General features: G+C 37.5%; 3 protein-coding genes across 6 annotated transcripts; 2 read left to right on the top strand and 1 right to left on the bottom strand.

The window, feature by feature from the left end:
* Nucleotides 1-3,465: 3,465 nt before the first annotated feature.
* On the bottom strand, nucleotides 3,466-7,547 carry LOC111798846. 2 transcript variants are annotated; one of them, XM_023682194.1, is made up of 6 exons: nucleotides 7,345-7,547; nucleotides 6,898-7,118; nucleotides 5,126-5,366; nucleotides 3,997-4,084; nucleotides 3,836-3,902; nucleotides 3,466-3,748 (listed from the first exon to the last, which is right to left on the bottom strand). In XM_023682194.1, exons 2-6 carry the CDS (start codon nucleotides 7,060-7,062, stop codon nucleotides 3,695-3,697), a joined length of 615 nt encoding a protein of 204 aa, XP_023537962.1. In that variant the 5' UTR covers nucleotides 7,063-7,118; nucleotides 7,345-7,547; the 3' UTR covers nucleotides 3,466-3,694. The 2 variants fall into 2 exon arrangements, with proteins under 2 accessions (XP_023537962.1, XP_023537963.1); XM_023682195.1 differs by having other exon boundaries at nucleotides 6,898-7,113.
* Nucleotides 7,548-8,861: 1,314 nt separating this feature from the next.
* LOC111798845 (DEAD-box ATP-dependent RNA helicase 56-like) lies at nucleotides 8,862-13,570 on the top strand. Of its 3 annotated transcripts, none has more exons than XM_023682192.1 (12): nucleotides 8,862-9,007; nucleotides 9,148-9,262; nucleotides 9,619-9,719; nucleotides 10,368-10,540; nucleotides 10,656-10,887; nucleotides 11,077-11,195; nucleotides 11,712-11,768; nucleotides 11,855-12,039; nucleotides 12,326-12,532; nucleotides 12,616-12,735; nucleotides 12,804-12,867; nucleotides 13,155-13,570. In XM_023682192.1, the coding sequence occupies exons 2-11, from the start codon at nucleotides 9,150-9,152 to the stop codon at nucleotides 12,823-12,825; spliced, it is 1,329 nt and encodes a 442-aa protein (XP_023537960.1). In that variant the 5' UTR covers nucleotides 8,862-9,007; nucleotides 9,148-9,149; the 3' UTR covers nucleotides 12,826-12,867; nucleotides 13,155-13,570. The 3 variants fall into 3 exon arrangements, with proteins under 3 accessions (XP_023537960.1, XP_023537959.1, XP_023537961.1); XM_023682191.1 differs by having other exon boundaries at nucleotides 9,144-9,262; XM_023682193.1 differs by having other exon boundaries at nucleotides 8,863-9,007; nucleotides 9,144-9,262; nucleotides 12,326-12,470; nucleotides 12,652-12,735.
* A 1,936-nt stretch (nucleotides 13,571-15,506) lies between these two features.
* On the top strand, nucleotides 15,507-16,642 carry LOC111799011. Its single transcript, XM_023682388.1, has one exon. It carries the CDS (start codon nucleotides 15,593-15,595, stop codon nucleotides 16,460-16,462), a length of 870 nt encoding a protein of 289 aa, XP_023538156.1. The 5' UTR covers nucleotides 15,507-15,592; the 3' UTR covers nucleotides 16,463-16,642.
* Nucleotides 16,643-16,735: the final 93 nt, after the last annotated feature.

Genomic DNA, 16,735 nt, shown 5'->3' with positions numbered 1-16,735 from the left:
TAATTATATTATTTTATAATATTTACCTTTTTTTAAATATTCAAGAGGCTTTTTTTTTCCATTAAAAACGTTCTAAAAACACTTCAATTCAAAACAATATTAAATTGTTTTTATTTATTTATTTATTTATTTTCTATTAATCTTTATTATATATATATATTTACTAATCACTAAAACGATCCAATGGGTAATTTTTGTAGTACATTTACGATGCACGAGATTATTAGAATTTTCAAATAATAAAAATATAATAAAAGTGTAAGGTCACACATTAGCTAGAGACTGAAACCAAACATTTTTTATAAGATACGTAACGGATTTTAAAACTGTGACACTGATAGAGATACGTAACGAGTCAAACCGGACAATGTCTACTAACAATAAATTTAGACTGCTCGATAAAATCTTAAACCTGATTCAAGATGTTATCGAAGTTTTAATATATTAGGTCAAACGGTTAATATTTGACCGAGGTACCCAATCCTCTCTTAAACCATTGACTGACCCACCAATGGATTCTCTTTCTCTGTTCATTGGTCTGAAATTAAAGGCTTCATCGTATTCGGGATTTCACATTTAAAAAAAAATAAAAAATAAATAAATAAATAAATAAATAAATAAACAAAAATAAAAATAAAAATTATTATTATTATTATTATTATTATTATTATTATTATTCCACTTTCTCCTCTCTTTCCCTCAAAAGCACCCAATCCAACACCACCGTCCACTTGCAATTACTTTATTATTCAATAACATTATATTATAATATTATAAGAATGAGATTCTTTTTCNCACTTGCAATTACTTTATTATTCAATAACATTATATTATAATAGTATAAGAATGAGATTCTTTTTTTATTTACAAAATAATTAAAAATAAAATTAGAATTTAGTCCTTATAATTTTAAAAATTATAATTTTGTCTCCTAAATTTAATAATTTTATAAATAGACATTATAGTTATCGTGATTGACAGCCGATGAAGCATACGTGACAATCAAAAGAACAAATCAAAATTAAATATGTAACGTTAAAGCTAAGGATATCAAGCTGTGGAGGTTAGTTGTCTTTTATTAGTGGTATCAAGGTTGTCCTCTTATCCTCGAAAGTCATTGTAACGGCCCAACCCACCGTTACCAGATATTCTCTTTTTTGAACTTTCCCTTAAGGTTTTTAAAACGCGCCTGCTACCTTTATAAAGGGTGTTTCGTTCTCGTCCCCGATCGATGTGGGATCTCACAATCCACCCCCTTTCAGGGCCTAGCGCCCTCGCTGGCACTTGTTACTTTCTCCAATCGATGTGGGACCCCTACCAAATCTACTCTCTTTGGGCCCTAGCATCCTCGTGTCTACCCCCTTCGCGGGACAGCCTCCTCGTTGACACACTGTCCCGTATCTGGCTCTGATACCATTTGTAACGGTCCAAGCTCACCACTAGCAGATTTTGTCCTCGTTGAGTTTTTCAAGCTTCCTCTCAGGTTTTTAAATACGTCTGCTAGAGGAAGGTTTCCACACCCTTGTGGTTCGTTATCCTCCCCAACCGATGTGGGATCTCACAGTCATTGTGACCCAAGTGTCAGACAAAAAGGTTACGAGTCTCGAAGGGGTAGTCATATATTTGTGATAGAGCTCTATTGGACTAGTAATTGTGGTAGAAACTAAATTATAATCTTCATTGGTTAAAACCGAGAACTAAGTAAAAATAATTTAACGATAATTTTGAGTTAACTAAAGTCACTAACTTGAGCGTGATTAGTTGGACAAATTATAATTTAAAATTAAAATATTAAATTTTATTAATTAGAGCATTTAAATCACTCCGAAATGGGATTGTTCATGCATATCCATCTCTTTCATTTGACCGTTTTGAAAGGAATAAATAGACATATTGATTAGCCCTAATTAATTAATTAATTAATTTGCAACTTGTTGCCACGTAAGCATCCTTGATGGCTAACTTTATACGAAATTTAATTAACCAAATTAAACTATATAATAAGCATGCTTTTTTTATTTTATATAAAGAATGTAGAAAAATGACTCGCTCGTACCCGACTGGAAATTTCTTGGCGTTACGACAGTTCACACGTGTGAATTTCACCAAGCTTCCAGCTCAATTAACATCGAATGATTAAGTCAACATGTCGTGATAGTGTCTCAGGTCAAATGTTGAAGGGGAAGGAGACGAACGAGAACCCGCCTCCCCCCAAAGGGGATCGGCCTCTATCCCGAGATGTTTGTGCATAAGATTTGTTTCTCACTTGCTCCATTTGCTAGAGGGGTTTGGTCGAGTTGGCAAACCTCTCAAGATCTCTCCACAATATAACACCAATAAAGACCTAACTCATCTTCACGTTCGGCTAACTAATTAGTCGAAGCGATTTAGTCAATGGGTTGAGCTAACCTACAAGATATATATTCATACCAGTATGATGTTGTGTGTCGTAGTTATGCTTGTCCAAGACATGTTGTCAAAGGTTGTATATCCATGACATGTCAAACCTCTTTTAGTTGCTCTTACGTTTACTACTTTCTTATTTCATTTTATTTTATACTACTGTTCGACGAAATCATGTCTACGCTTGTCAGACCTGAACCATCTTAAAATGTACTACTACATGGGGGACCAAGTAGTCACCGAACCTCCCTCGATCAAGTATTGTAATCGCCATTACCCACATGTTTTCAATGCAATTGACTTTCACAAACGAGTTCTTTGCCCACGTTTTCCAGAACATTCTCTCAAAACGTGGCTCAAGACTCACTCATATGTCCGAATTATCCTCGAATTACAATTTTTACACAGTTGACTTACTCGATATATTGGATCAAGTGTCAAACAATTGCTGTCTCATTGTCGAAAAAAGTGCTATTATGACGTCATGTCAACACGTTCTATGATGTCGACGTGAATAAGGAGGTATTACTTACTTCATCGATAGGATTAGTGTTGCGGTTTGTGATGTACTTGTTATAATAAGATGATTAAGAGCGTTGAATTGAATGAAGTATGGTGAAGTGGTGAGTTGGGTCGGGTTGAATCGAGTCGAGTCGGGGTTTTAGGTGGTAAATGAGGGATGCCCCCATCAATGTCATGAGCCCACACCCACTTTCTTTGTGACACCAAAACCCCAACACACATTTGCTGTCAAACCCCAATCATTTCATTCCACTGTCTCTTCACACCCACATCTCCCACTCATTCAATGCTCCTTATCTCATATTTCACCGTTGAATAAGGAAACTCTTCCATCCAATCCGCTTTTGCCATCTGGACCTCTCTACTTTTATCAATATCTGACCTTTGATTCTCTAATTTTTCTGACCAACATTTTTGCCTGGTTTTTTAATGTATTCGGATGGTCCGACGTTTCAGTTTTGATGTTATGTTCGTGTATTTTTGGCATCACGAGTCAATATTTGAGTCAATATTTGAACTTCTAACGGTTCAGCCAAGACGTCAAAACTATAAAGTTTTTGTTCCTTTAAAGTTGTAGCAGGAGTTCGACATAAAAGACTATCCCATTCTTGAAAAGAATCCATAACGAGTAGCTCAAATTCAACATAAACACTAACATTCGTATAGTATACGCAGTGAGCGATTGTTCATGATCGACGATATGGGTCGGCAGCGAAAAAAATCGAGCTGCATGAGTTTAAGCAATAGGAGACTCCCTTGAATAGCAGGCTCAGTCATACAGGCCCTCCTGCTCCCAGACATCAACAAGAAACTCTATCATCTCCTGGCATTTCATATACAAAAGAACAGTCATATTCGGGTTCGACAACGAACTACAGTAGGTAACAAGTGAAGGCGGCTGATAACTTACAGCTAGAGGTATGGCCTCCGGGAATGGCTTGTTCGTTGTAAGTAAGCTGTCGTAAGTAGCGTTCCAACTGCAGAAGATTAAGAAGTCAGCGCATACTTAATTTTTGTTGACAGCAAGTTCTGTGTTCGTGCATCGTGTTATGTTAAACGTTTATCATTTACCTTATTTTGGGTTCTCGAACTTGCTTTTGGCTCTTGGACGTTTTATTTCCGACCCATTGCTTCCGGGTTTCGTTCCAAAGAAGTAGTCCTGAAATCATTAATGCTTATTCGGGTTAGCTTAAGCTCAGAAAACTAGGATTGGAACAGATGATGAATTTTGTTTTACTTTTAGTAACCAAGATTGTATCAGATAAAAATAAGCCCCAAAAGCATTCAAGCCTTCATATCTACCCGAACCCGAAACAACAGAGCAGTTGAGGCACAGCATTCGGAATCATAGTGGCCGTGGGCTCAACCCCTTTTATGGAGCCCTCGAACAAAGTACACACTTTGTTCGACAATTGAGTCACTTTTGACTACACCTTCGAGGCTCAAAACTTCTTTGTTCGACATTTGAAGATTCTATTGACATGACTACATTAAGGGCATGATTCTGATACCATGTTAGGAACCACGGATCTCCACAATGGTATGATATTGTCCACTTTGAGCATAAGCTCTCATGGCTTTCCCTTTGGTTTCCCGAAAGGCCTCATACCAATGGAGACGTATTCCTTACTTATAAACTCATGATATACCCCTTAATTAGCCGATGTGGGACACCTCTCCCAACAATTCTCCTCTCGAACAAAATACGCCATAGGGCCTCACACCATAGAGCCTCCTCTGAGGCCTATGGAGCTCTCAAACAACCTCCCCCTTCAATCAAGGCTCGACTTCTCTGGAGCGCTCGAACAAAGTACACCCCCTGTTCGACACTTGAATCACTTTTGATTACATCTTCGAGGCTCACGACTTCTCTGTTTGACATTTGAGGATTCTATTGACATGACTAAGTTAAGGGCATAACTCTAATACCATGTTAGGAATCACGAATCTCCACAATGGTATGATATTGTCCACTTTGAGCATAAGCTCTCATGGTTTCCCCAAAAGTCCTCGTACCAATGGAGATATATTCCTTACTTATAAACCCACGATCAACTTCTTAACTGCCCAATATGGGACTCCCTCCCAACAATCCTCAACCAAAACCCAGACAACAAGCAAAAATAGAGCCTTACCCACAAACAGATTACAGCCAAAGTTCAAGGAATAGACAGTCCAGATCCAAGACAAGCACACTTACCAGAATTTACAAACTCTGTACTGCTCCCAACATTGTTATGGGAATCATGCGACTGAGCTGATGCCATGCTTCTTTGAGACCAAACTGTACTGTTGTCCATTTCACACATGCTAGAGCTCGCGAAATTTTCGGGTAAGCATTGTTTCTTAGCTTCTTGGTCTTCGACTCTCAGACCAGTAGACAGCCCGTCCATCGCATCACCTAATGCAGGTCCAGTGCAGCGTCCACGACAGCTTCTTCTCTGTACAAGCCATGTTAAGTTCATAAAGTGATCAGTTGCATTCTATACAGGAGTTTCTATAGCTATGCTTCTAGTTAACTGGATAGTTCAATCAATTCCTTCAAAGGAATTCTAAAACCACTGAAAATGCAGCCTCAAAGTAAATACTTTAGTTTATAGAAAACAATATCATTATCAAACAATTTTGTAACAGCCCAAGACCAAGCCCACCGCTAGTAGATATTGTTTGCTTTGTCCGGTTACGTATCGCTGTCAGCCTCACGGTTTTAAAACGCGTCTGCTAGGAAGAGGTTTTCACACCCTATAAAGAATGTTTTGTTTCCCTCTCCAACTGATGTGGGATCTCACAATCCACCCCCTTAGGGCCCATCGTCCTTGTTAGCACACCTTCCCGTGTCTGCTCTGATACCATTTGTAACAGCCCAAACCCAAGCCCACCGCTAACAGATATTGTCCACTTTGGCCCGTTACGTATCACCGTCAGCTTCACAGTTTTAAAACACGTCTACTAGGGAGAAGTTTCACACCCTTATAAGGAATGCTTCGTTCCCCTCTCCAACCGATGTGGGATCTCACAATCCACCCCCTTAGGGACCCAGCGTCCTCGCTAGCACACCGCCCAGTGCTTGACTCTAATACTATTTGTAACGGCCCAATCTCACCGCTAGTAGATATTGTCCGCCTTGTCCTGTACATACACCGTCAACCTCACGGTTTTAAAACGCGTCTACTAGGGAGAGATCTCCACACCCTTATAAGGAATGCTTTGTTCCCCTCTCCAGAGCCATCTTTAGCTTGACTCTACCCTGGTCTGGAGACCCTCACAATCCACCCCCTTGGGGGCCCAGCGTTCTCGCTGGCACACCACCCAGTGCTTGACTCTAATACCATTTGTACAGCCCAATCCCACCGCTAGCAGATATTGACCACTTTGGCTTCAACCTCATGGTTTTAAAACGCGTCTACTAGGGAGAGATTTCAACACCCTTATAAGGAATGCTTTGTTCCCCTCTCCAACCGATGTAGGATCTCACAATCCACCCCCTTGAGGACCCAGCGTCCTCGCTAACACACCGCTCAGTATCCGACTCTAATATCATTTGTAACAGCCCATGCCCACCGCTAGCAAATATTGTCCACTTTGGCCCATTACATATCACCACCAACCTCACGGTCTTAAAAACGCGTCTACTAGGGAGAGATTTCCATACCCTTATAAAAAATGCTTCGTTCCCCTCTCCAACCAACGTCACATCTCACAAATTTAAGCAATCAGCTACGTTATCCTAGCTACATCTCCATCATAGATATCAATGGAATTGTACTCATTCTCCTTATTTTTGTTAGCCATTACTAATCTCCCTGGTTCTCAAGCTGCTCACCCAATCCTCCAAAAAGTGTAATTAAAGAAGAAGAAGAAGCTAAATCCCCAAGCAACTTATACATATCTGGGGAGAAGGAAATCAGAATACAAAGACTTTGAACATAAACTGATTCATATCTAATCCAAGCCATAAATTAAGATCCTTACATGAAAAAGAAGCTTGAGATTATCCACCACCAAAACTATAAGAGCCCGCAGATATTTCCCAGAAAACTGTAAAAACGAGCAACAGGGTTTGCTAGAACAACCCTCTAACCGGCTGAGTAGACAACACCTAGAATACATACTTTCTCTGCGTAAACAACTTCCCATACCTTGATCAAAGGATTTGAGGCTAAAAACCCCCAACCAACGAGCTCTCAACTTTGCTTGATGAAGAAGAAAAATACAACTATTAAAGATTCCAAAACCAAAGTAAAATACCCTTAAAACTATACACGAAAAAGCTAATGTTTCTAATTGTTTACCCTACAAGCTAAGGGAAGAACCAAAAAGTGACCAATAAACCCTACTCCGAGCGATCACTGACCAAAAGGGGTTTCTCTAAATGATCATTGAGAATGGAAAAGACAAGCAAATACACAAGAAACTCACCTCATTCGACCTATTTACGCGTCTCCAGCCAAAGAAAAGCACTAAATCGCGGTGGAGAGAGGCCTGGGCGCGCACCAAGGAAGGGCAGTGATCAATAAAGCGAAGGCGCCGCCGAAACCCTGATAGCCAACGGCTTTGCCTTATGACGTCGAAAGTGAGGAGGCTTCGAATAAAATCCAGACGGGCTTTAGTCGAAATATTTTAAAAGTTTAGAATATATTCCGCCTTTTAAAATGGTCTATTTATTTTTATATAATCACCCAATTGCTGAATTTCCCTATTTGTTCCGAGAGTTTATCATGAATCATGAAATCTACCGACACATCAATCCCGTTCAGCCGACATGTCGTAAAGTGGTTAGAATTGGAGGTAGATTCTTGACCAATTGGCTAAGAACACGAGCCTTTATGTCTGTGAAAAGTTGAGATTTTGGCGGCGCCGAAACCGATTCGTGGGGACCTACGACCGGGAAGTTCGCCATTGACGGTGTTGAGCGAGCTTGTTCATGAACTGGACGCAGTCTTTGGTCTCTGGTGCCAATATGCTGGTGCTAGGAGCCCCTCGGAGGCCATGGATTTAAGCTCTTGGAAGCTCGCCAGATGCCCAACTGACGAGGCTGAACAGCCCCCATCACATCATCCATTGACCTTTGGTTGATCTTTGAAGACCCAATGACTGTGTATTCCTGTCAAATGGAATCCGAGTCTGCTAAAAGTGGACAATATCATATAATTATTGATGTTTGTGATTCCTAATATGTAGTTCCATTGATTTCTCTAATTAAGTTTGTTGGTATACTAGCTGATAATGGCTGCCGGTGTTTTTTATTTCCTACAATGTCATTCCCTTCAAATGGGTCTAGTCTCAAATTTTTTATTTTCATAATTGGTTATTGGTCGATCCATTGATATAAAAATCTTTCGAGTGAATGCACGAGGAACAATTAAGTAGCAAATGTTGATGATGAAAGTCCCACATCAGCTAGTTTAGGTGATGGTCATGAATTTATAATCAAATAATACTCTCTCCATTAGTATGAAACATTTTGGCAAAGCAATGAGAGCTCTTGCTCAAAGTGGACAATATCATACAATTGTGGAGAGTCGTGTTCATCTAACAGCTATGAGTAGATGAAAAGATCACGGCATCGACAGAGAAAAGATTAATTATATATATTTAAAAAATTGAATTAATAAAAAAAAAACATTTTATATCAGGATAATTTTAAAAGTTTTTTTTTTTTTTTTTAATGTTTGTAGCAATATAAACCAAATAATTCATGAAAATGGAAAAAAAATGCTTGAAATTTAAAATTTGTAAATTTAGACCAAACAATTCGCGAATTAATAACAATATTTTGAAACTATCACATTTATCTCAATATTTCACTTTTACCCCCAAAATATCAGATAAAGCGGTGAAGTTATCGCATAAGACACAGTAAATAGAGGCATGGGGCAGGGGTATTTTGGGCAATATGAAGTAGAATTCCGCCTTTATAACCGTTCTCGAGTTCTTTTGAAACCCTAATTACTCTCTCCGCTCTTCCACACTGCGCTCTGCGATTCCTCGAGAGGCAGGTCTTAACACTTTTAGTTTTCCTTTGCAGACTTTGTGAAATCGCAACCCTAACTCTTAAGTTGAGTTCTTAGCAGGCTAACAGGTAATTTCAATCTTTGTGTTAGAAAGCACTAATATCTCGTTCTTACTGTTTTAAACCCTAGTTTCATTGTTGGGTTGGATTTGGTTTTTCGTGAACTTGGAATGAAATTGAATTCGTTCTCCGGTTTTATGTTTAGGAAGAAATGGGAGAAACAAGAGACAACGAATATGAGGAAGAGCTCCTCGACTATGAGGAAGAGGAAGAGAAGGCACCCGATTCCGTTGGAGCTAAAGTCAACGGTGAAGCTGGAAAGAAGTGAGTAGTGTTCTTGCGCACCATTTCTAATCTTTTTATTTTTAGGCTTTTGCATATGGATTTGGAAATGATGGGTCGAATAGTTCCCTACGGTGTCTTGGATGCGTGTTTTGAGAAAATTTTAGATTTGGAAGTAATTCTGTTCGTCTGGTTTAGTTTGGAGTTAGAGCGGTTGGAATATGTAGTTGTTTGAGCTTGCAGTGAACTAAAAAACGATGATTTCTTCTTCCTACTATGTCTTTCGTGCAGATTATGATTTTATATCGATGTGTTGGTTTTTTCCCCATGGAATGTCGCTCTTTTTGTTGTTGTTTTTGTTATAGATCCTTACCTTCTTTCACTGTCTTCGTTCTCAGGGGTTATGTTGGAATTCACAGTTCGGGATTCAGAGACTTCCTATTGAAGCCGGAGCTTCTCCGTGCTATTGTGGACTCGGGATTTGAGCATCCATCTGAAGGCAAATTTCTTTTTTTTTTTTTTTTAAATTTTCAATTGTTGGATCTTAAACCATAGTGGAAGTGAACATGTAATTAAAATTGACACAATTACTCTTAAATTTTCTATGAACTTGATCTTTTTGACCTACGATACAGTAGTTCACTTATTTCTCTGTGTTCATTACCTTAAAGTTTTGTTGCCTTGAGAACACTTGTACTTCTCAACCTAAGGGGCTATTTAATGTCATTCTAACTAAACACAACTTCCAATAATTTATCATCCAAACATTGCTTAAAGTATGCTATTGTGTTTCAAATAGTGAGAAATATGTTGACACCTTTTTTGGACAATATAATTCATGGATGAGATCACACTTGCACATCAATTTGGAACCAATGTCTTTTTAGATTATGCTATTTCCACTTGTTCTCATCACACACAGACACAAAAAAAAAGTTATCATCCCTTAATTGCCTTTTGTTACCAGCCCATCTTAGATGTTTATATCTGTTGTTTTATGTTTTGCAGGTAATAAATTAATATCATAATCTTGATTTCGGAGCAATATATATGGTTTGATAAACCTTTCACATAAAGGATCGGAGACGTTATAATTTACTTACCAACAGTTCATTTGGTTCGATCCTTTTCTTTGGTTCTTCATCAGTGCAACACGAATGTATTCCCCAAGCTATCCTCGGCATGGATGTTATTTGTCAAGCTAAATCTGGTATGGGTAAAACTGCTGTTTTTGTTCTGTCAACACTGCAGCAGATTGACCCTGTTGCTGGCCAAGTTTCTGCCCTAGTTCTGTGCCATACTAGGGAGCTTGCGTACCAGGTGCGTTAGTATGCTGCTTATCTTTTAAAATACGACTGCTCTTGAAGCACGTATAGAACTATTTCTTTGCATTATATGAATGCCTAGCTCCTAACATTTTTTATACCTTTTTTAGATCTGTCATGAGTTCGAAAGGTTCAGCACTTATCTTCCCGATCTGAAAGTTGCAGTCTTCTATGGTGGAGTGAATATTAAAATTCACAAAGATCTTCTGAAGAACGAATGCCCTCATATTGTTGTTGGAACACCGGGAAGGATATTGGCATTGACAAGAGATAAGGACCTTTCCCTGAAGAATGTGCGGCATTTTATCTTGGATGAATGTGACAAGATGCTTGAGTCACTTGGTATATTTTCTTTGAAAATCATTTGTCCTTTGAAGTATTATTAGATTCTCCACCATATATTATGTTCTTCCAAGTTTCATATTTGTTTTCCATTGGGTCCTTTTAGTTGTCTCATGGGCTATGTTTTAATATATGTATTATTTGGCATTGGCATATCTTCTTATTATGCTCTCTTCATGTACACTGCAGATATGCGGAGGGATGTACAGGAAATCTTCAAGATGACTCCTCATGACAAACAAGTTATGATGTTTTCGGCGACACTGAGCAAAGAAATCCGCCCAGTTTGCAAGAAGTTTATGCAAGATGTAATGTCCCACAGCTAGTAAACCTTCAATTTAGAAGTTTTTTCCCTTTAAATTTCACTTTCTCTTAGAGTTTTGCAAATTGTGGTTTCTACTGTTGGGTTTCCTACTTTCTTGTCGTTCAAGAGGGATCTCTTTTTTGTGTTCTATCTTTTATCTTCCATCACCTACAGCCTTTTTGGGGATTTACTAGTATATTGGAGGGATATGTTGGTGATACAGTTTTAGGGGTTCTGAAGTAGTATTTGGTGTTAAAGTCACCCATTTCTTCCTTTTTCCTATCCCATTGCGTGTCACTTGTTATTCTCTTAGTGGGTTCTGGTTCCAACTTTCAACTGTGTGCTCTGGGGTATCCTATCAGTTTTTTTTTGTACTAGTGTAATAGTCTGCGTCTGAGGTATTTGCAAAGGGGAGGCAGATCAGTTGGACCACAATCTTGGTTCATGGGATGAACATGCTCTTTCATTACCTTCATCTTGAGGAAGTATTATGATTTACTGTGACGTTTGTTCCTTTCAGCCAATGGAAATATATGTCGATGACGAGGCAAAGTTGACATTGCATGGTCTTGTCCAGGTACACAGTTGTTAACATTGTGTTACTGTGGATAGATTGAGGTTTTTTTTTTTTTTTTTCCTTAAAGTTTGTTTTTGGAATGTCAGCACTACATCAAACTGAGCGAGATGGAGAAAAATCGGAAGTTGAACGACCTCCTTGATGCATTGGACTTCAATCAAGTGGTTATTTTTGTTAAAAGTGTTAGTAGGGCAGCTGAGCTGGATAAGTTATTGGTGGAGTGTAATTTTCCATCTATATGTATCCATTCTGGCATGTCTCAGGAAGAGAGGTAGGTCTGATATTGTATTACACATTCAAAATTTCCATACTCAATTGTGCCCAAGTGTATTGATTTTCCTTATTAATGTTGCTGCTTATGGGCATTCTAGACTTCGACCTTCTTTTTTTGGTTAGTTATGGTATAGTGACTTCAGTATCTTCCTTTCTCTAGATGTAGAACTATTTTCCTGCATTAACGTTATTTGGTAGGAAGTTGCAAAATTGCCCATTTACTTCTGAAGGTGATTGATTTTTCTTGAGATCAATATAACTAATATGGAAAGATGATGTGCCAGGTTGACTCGTTACAAGGGTTTTAAGGAAGGACATAAGCGGATTCTTGTGGCAACAGATTTGGTTGGTCGAGGAATTGACATTGAACGTGTAAACATTGTCATCAACTATGACATGCCAGATTCTGCTGATACTTACCTGCACAGGGTAACGTGGATCATTCCTATGTATTTTGTTTCTCATTATACCATCTACATTGGGCTTCCAAAGTGTGTATATTTAGTCTTCCTTCAAAAATCTTACAGGTTGGCAGAGCTGGANCTCATTATACCATCTACATTGGGCTTCCAAAGTGTGTATATTTTGTCTTCCTTCAAAAATCTTACAGGTTGGCAGAGCTGGAAGATTTGGCACCAAAGGGCTTGCAATTACTTTTGTATCATCTGCAGCTGATTCTGATGTTCTCAACAATGTATGTAACTTCTAATTATTACTTACTGTGACCATTAGATGCCATTTTCTTAGTCTTCGGCATTGCAGGTTCAAGAAAGGTTCGAAGTAGATATTAAGGAGCTTCCAGAGCAGATTGATACATCCACATACAGTATGTTCTCTTATTTCCTTTTTTTTTTTAATGTGATAATTTTCCTTTCTGAATCCATTTTCTTTTGTAGTTTACCCTTCAGCTTGATTATCATTTATATTTCCCTTTTTACCATCTGTTTAAACTGAATTCTTACTAGCTGTTGTGGTAAATTTTTGCTCATTTAGTGATGGTTGAAAGAAATATGTTAATTTTCCTATCCAAGTTTTTTAGGTTGTGGTGGAGGTGTATTATTTATCCTCTGCTTATGAGTAGCTGTGCCAATATTTTACTTTGGTTGGATGCAGTGCCATCATAGATGTAGAGATCTTCAGCATAGAATATCGGCTACCTGGGTTGCCTTTGTGGTTCACATGTCATTGTGGTTCGAATCCAAATCGGACTCGAAATGGATGGAAGCCACTGCACTAGGCTTGGATGCGAGAGGGTAATGTGCTCTTGATGTGGTGGTGGTGGTGGTACACGCTGCTGCCATTTGAGTTTATTGTATTCTAATTGCTGGGGCTGTCTTGCATGGGAAGTCTCTTTATGAATTTTATTCTGAACCACGAATGATCGAAATGTAATATTTTAGATACCCCTTTCTCTCCCTGCAAGACAGAACAATTACGGTAGACTGTTGTTGGTAGTGTTTGCAGTGATTTTTATGAGACTCCTTATGTTCTCTTTTGTTAGTGCCTATTTCCAGATGTTTAGATGTCCATTTTTCTAGAGTTTTTAGTACTACACGGAAATGAAGTTATCGATTGGTTCTTATTATGTTCTTTGTTAGTAGTTCTTGGTTCGTTCTCGAGGAGTCGCGTTTTTCGAATGGTGTTAGATGTTTATTTCTCTTGCAGGGCTTGCTCTTGAAGAGGTAAGAAATCTCTCTCTAATTTAGTATTTAAAGAAGATGAAGGGTGTAAGTTGGTTTTGAGATTGCTTTTTTACCATGGTCAATTTTTTTTTTAACTGTTTTACTTATTTGGTAAAATTAATTATTTATAGTCTTTAAATCAAAATTTAAAATTTATACTCTATCCTTCTACATGTTTATATTTCACATTTAGCAATTTAAAATAATTTATAATAGAATAAATGTTAAATATTAATATAAAAATAATTGAAATAAATATATCTACTTACGATTATTATAGTTAAATCACAAAAATGTTAATTTAAAATTCTTTCCTAATTAAAATTCTTTAATTAATTTCTTAAATTAGTATTTTTTTTAAGATAAGGTTTTGATGTATTTAATCACGAAAATTTATAAATATGGGGATTTTGGAATTCAGTTATCCTTTAATTAATTTCTTAAATTAGTATTTTTTAAGATAAAACTTTTGATGTATTTAATTAAGAAAATTTATAATTGTTTTCAAATTAATTTGTAAAATAAAAAATGAAGCCATGTAGAGAATTTCTGTGACTTATCCAAATTGGAAAATAAAATAATTTAAGAATAATAATTCTTTATTTATTTAATTTTTTTTTTAATTTACTTCAATATTGGAAGATAATTATTCTGAGACCCTTCATAATTGTGAAAACCTAAAGAGGAAGATTTACTATGTATAGTCTGTATTAATTAAAGGACCCCCCCACGTAAATATGAAAGATTTAAAGGACCTAAACTGGAATTTTCCATTTTTTAAATACAAACAAATTAATAAACCCATTTAAAGAAATATTTATTTTAAAACTAAAATAAAAAATTTCTGTAAATTTNTTTTTTTTTTTTTTTTTTTTTTTTTTTTTTTTTTTTTTTTTTTTTTTTTTTTTTTTTTTTTTTTTTTGTATTTTCCAAATAAACTATATTAATATTGAAGATTAGTTTTTGTTTAGTAATAAAATATATTTATTAATCTTATAAATTGGTTTTCATTTTGATTTGAATCAAGCTATATAGTTATGAATATTCGATCTACACGGAGCTTTTTGGTTGTTAAGTTATAACGGCTCAAGTTCATCGCTAGCAGATATTGTTCTCTAAGGCTTCCACTCGTTCCTTTCTCCAATTGATGTGGGACCCCTTATTCCACTCCCCTTCAGGGCCCGGTGTTCTTGTTGGCACACCACCTCGTGTTCAGTCTCCTCTTGGCACATCGTCCGATGACTGACTCTAATACCATTTGTAACAGTTCAAACCCATCGCTAGTACATATTGTCCTCTTTAGTCTTTCTCTCTCAAGTTTCCCCTCAAGGTTTTTAAAACGCGTCTACTTAACAGAAATTTCCACACCCTTATAAAAAAAATGTTCCGTTCTCCTCCCCAATCGACATGGGATCTCACATAAGTTATAATGAACAACACCCAACACCTCCAGTCCTATCGATTTCCACTAAAATACCATTGAGTAGCTCTCGAACAGTCGTTCTTTCTATCTATAAAAATTTAAGCTTATTTTGAAACATTTAATTTACTTCATTAAATACTGTAAAAATAAATAAATAAATAAAACAAAACCAAAGATGGAAAAGAAGCACCTTTCTGCTTCTTCATTTCCTCAGTTGGCTCAGTCCTCAAATTGGTTAATCTAAAACTTCACCCATTAAAGCTTTTCAACTGCCAAATTACCCAAATAATAATAATAACAATAATAATAAATAAATAAATAAATAAAATAATTAATTAATAAAAACATTTTCCCATCCCCTCTACAAAAAAAAAAAGACAACTCAAAACTCCTCTGTTTTCCCCTGTTTCTCCCCTGTTTCATCCATTTCAAAATCCGCCATTAAAATGGCTTCCATAAGCTTAGAAGAGCTTCACCTCTACCACGCCATTGATAGAGAGCTCTTCTCCCGTTTGGTGATCAACCTCTCACGAGACCCCGCCCAGTCTCTTCTAATCATTTCCCTTTGGCTATGGCTCGAAGAACAGGGCTTCACCAATTTCATTTTCAAAATCATCTCTTTCCCCGACCACTTCATCAATTCCTTAGCTAATGAAGCTTTTTTCTGTCTCAACTCACTTGATTTCGATTCCCGACACGGCGGTGGGCCCCACCCCACTCTCCTTCCGCCTGTCTTTCCGGCCACCTCCTTGGTGGCCGGAACAGAAATCTCAGTTGTGTTGTTCATACGAAATCGGTTCAGAGCAATCAGTGGAGTTAAGTACTTTCTCACCAATGTCTGCTCTCGGGTTTTTACTGACATTTTGGAGATTGTGTTGGGAAGAACCGATTCTCAATCGGATGCAGCTTTAGTGATTAATGGGTTTCCACATCCGGTTTTTGGTTCGATCAGAATTGTTCCCAAATGCTTGGACCATACTTTTCCGACCGGTCGGTTATGGGAGTGGCGAATGTCGGACGGCGGCATAGTGGAGGACGACCGGACTCTGTTTCTGACATTTTCGCGGGGGTTTCCGGTGTCGGCGGAGGAAATAAAGGGGCTTTTTACAGAGGCGTTTGGGGAGTGCGTTGTGGGTATTCAGATGGAGTTGGTTCCGGTCGGCGAGCAGCCGCTGTACGCTCGAGTGGTGATGAGTTCGGTGGTGGCGGTGGATCGGATCCTCGACGGGAAGCGAATTGCTAAGTTTCGTACTAATGGTAAGCATATTTGGGCTCGGAAATATGAACGGAGATCGGAATTACTGGCCGGAAAATGAAGAACCCATTTCGGAAAAACCGAAGATCTTCGTGGGTTCTTAATAAAAATCCGAACTTTGTAGTTTAATTTCAACTATTTTGACGAATTTCTTCGTGTTTTTTTTTTTTTGTTTTGTTTTTGTTGTGTTTCTTGTCGGCTTGATTTACCACAATGCTACACATTTATGTCTCTCGGTTGAGTTTTTGCCTTGTTTTTGAGAAATTTAGTATATAGTTTTTTATGACTTTAAAAATTCAATGTTTTGTCATATAAAATTTTGTAAATAGTCACT

Source organism: Cucurbita pepo, chromosome LG07 (genome assembly GCF_002806865.2).
Source record: "Cucurbita pepo subsp. pepo cultivar mu-cu-16 chromosome LG07, ASM280686v2, whole genome shotgun sequence".
In the NCBI taxonomy this organism is placed as follows: Eukaryota; Viridiplantae; Streptophyta; class Magnoliopsida; order Cucurbitales; family Cucurbitaceae; genus Cucurbita; species Cucurbita pepo.
This window is presented reverse-complemented; position numbering and strand designations above follow the sequence as displayed.

Excerpts from the sequence above, each read along its gene's own strand:
- LOC111798846 (XM_023682194.1), bottom strand. The coding sequence starts at position 7,062 with ATGGGAAGTTGTTTACGCAGAGAAAGTATGTATTCTAGGTGTTGTCTA. Across the intron at positions 5,367-6,897 it reads ATCTCAAGCTTCTTTTTCAT|AGAAGAAGCTGTCGTGGACG; the intron begins GTAAGGATCTTA and ends TGGCTTGTACAG. Across the intron at positions 3,903-3,996 it reads GTTCGAGAACCCAAAATAAG|TTGGAACGCTACTTACGACA; the intron begins GTAAATGATAAA and ends AATCTTCTGCAG.
- LOC111799011 (XM_023682388.1), top strand. The coding sequence starts at position 15,593 with ATGGCTTCCATAAGCTTAGAAGAGCTTCACCTCTACCACGCCATTGAT.
- LOC111798845 (XM_023682192.1), top strand. The coding sequence starts at position 9,150 with ATGGGAGAAACAAGAGACAACGAATATGAGGAAGAGCTCCTCGACTAT. Across the intron at positions 9,720-10,367 it reads ATTTGAGCATCCATCTGAAG|TGCAACACGAATGTATTCCC; the intron begins GCAAATTTCTTT and ends GTTCTTCATCAG. Across the intron at positions 10,541-10,655 it reads CTAGGGAGCTTGCGTACCAG|ATCTGTCATGAGTTCGAAAG; the intron begins GTGCGTTAGTAT and ends TACCTTTTTTAG.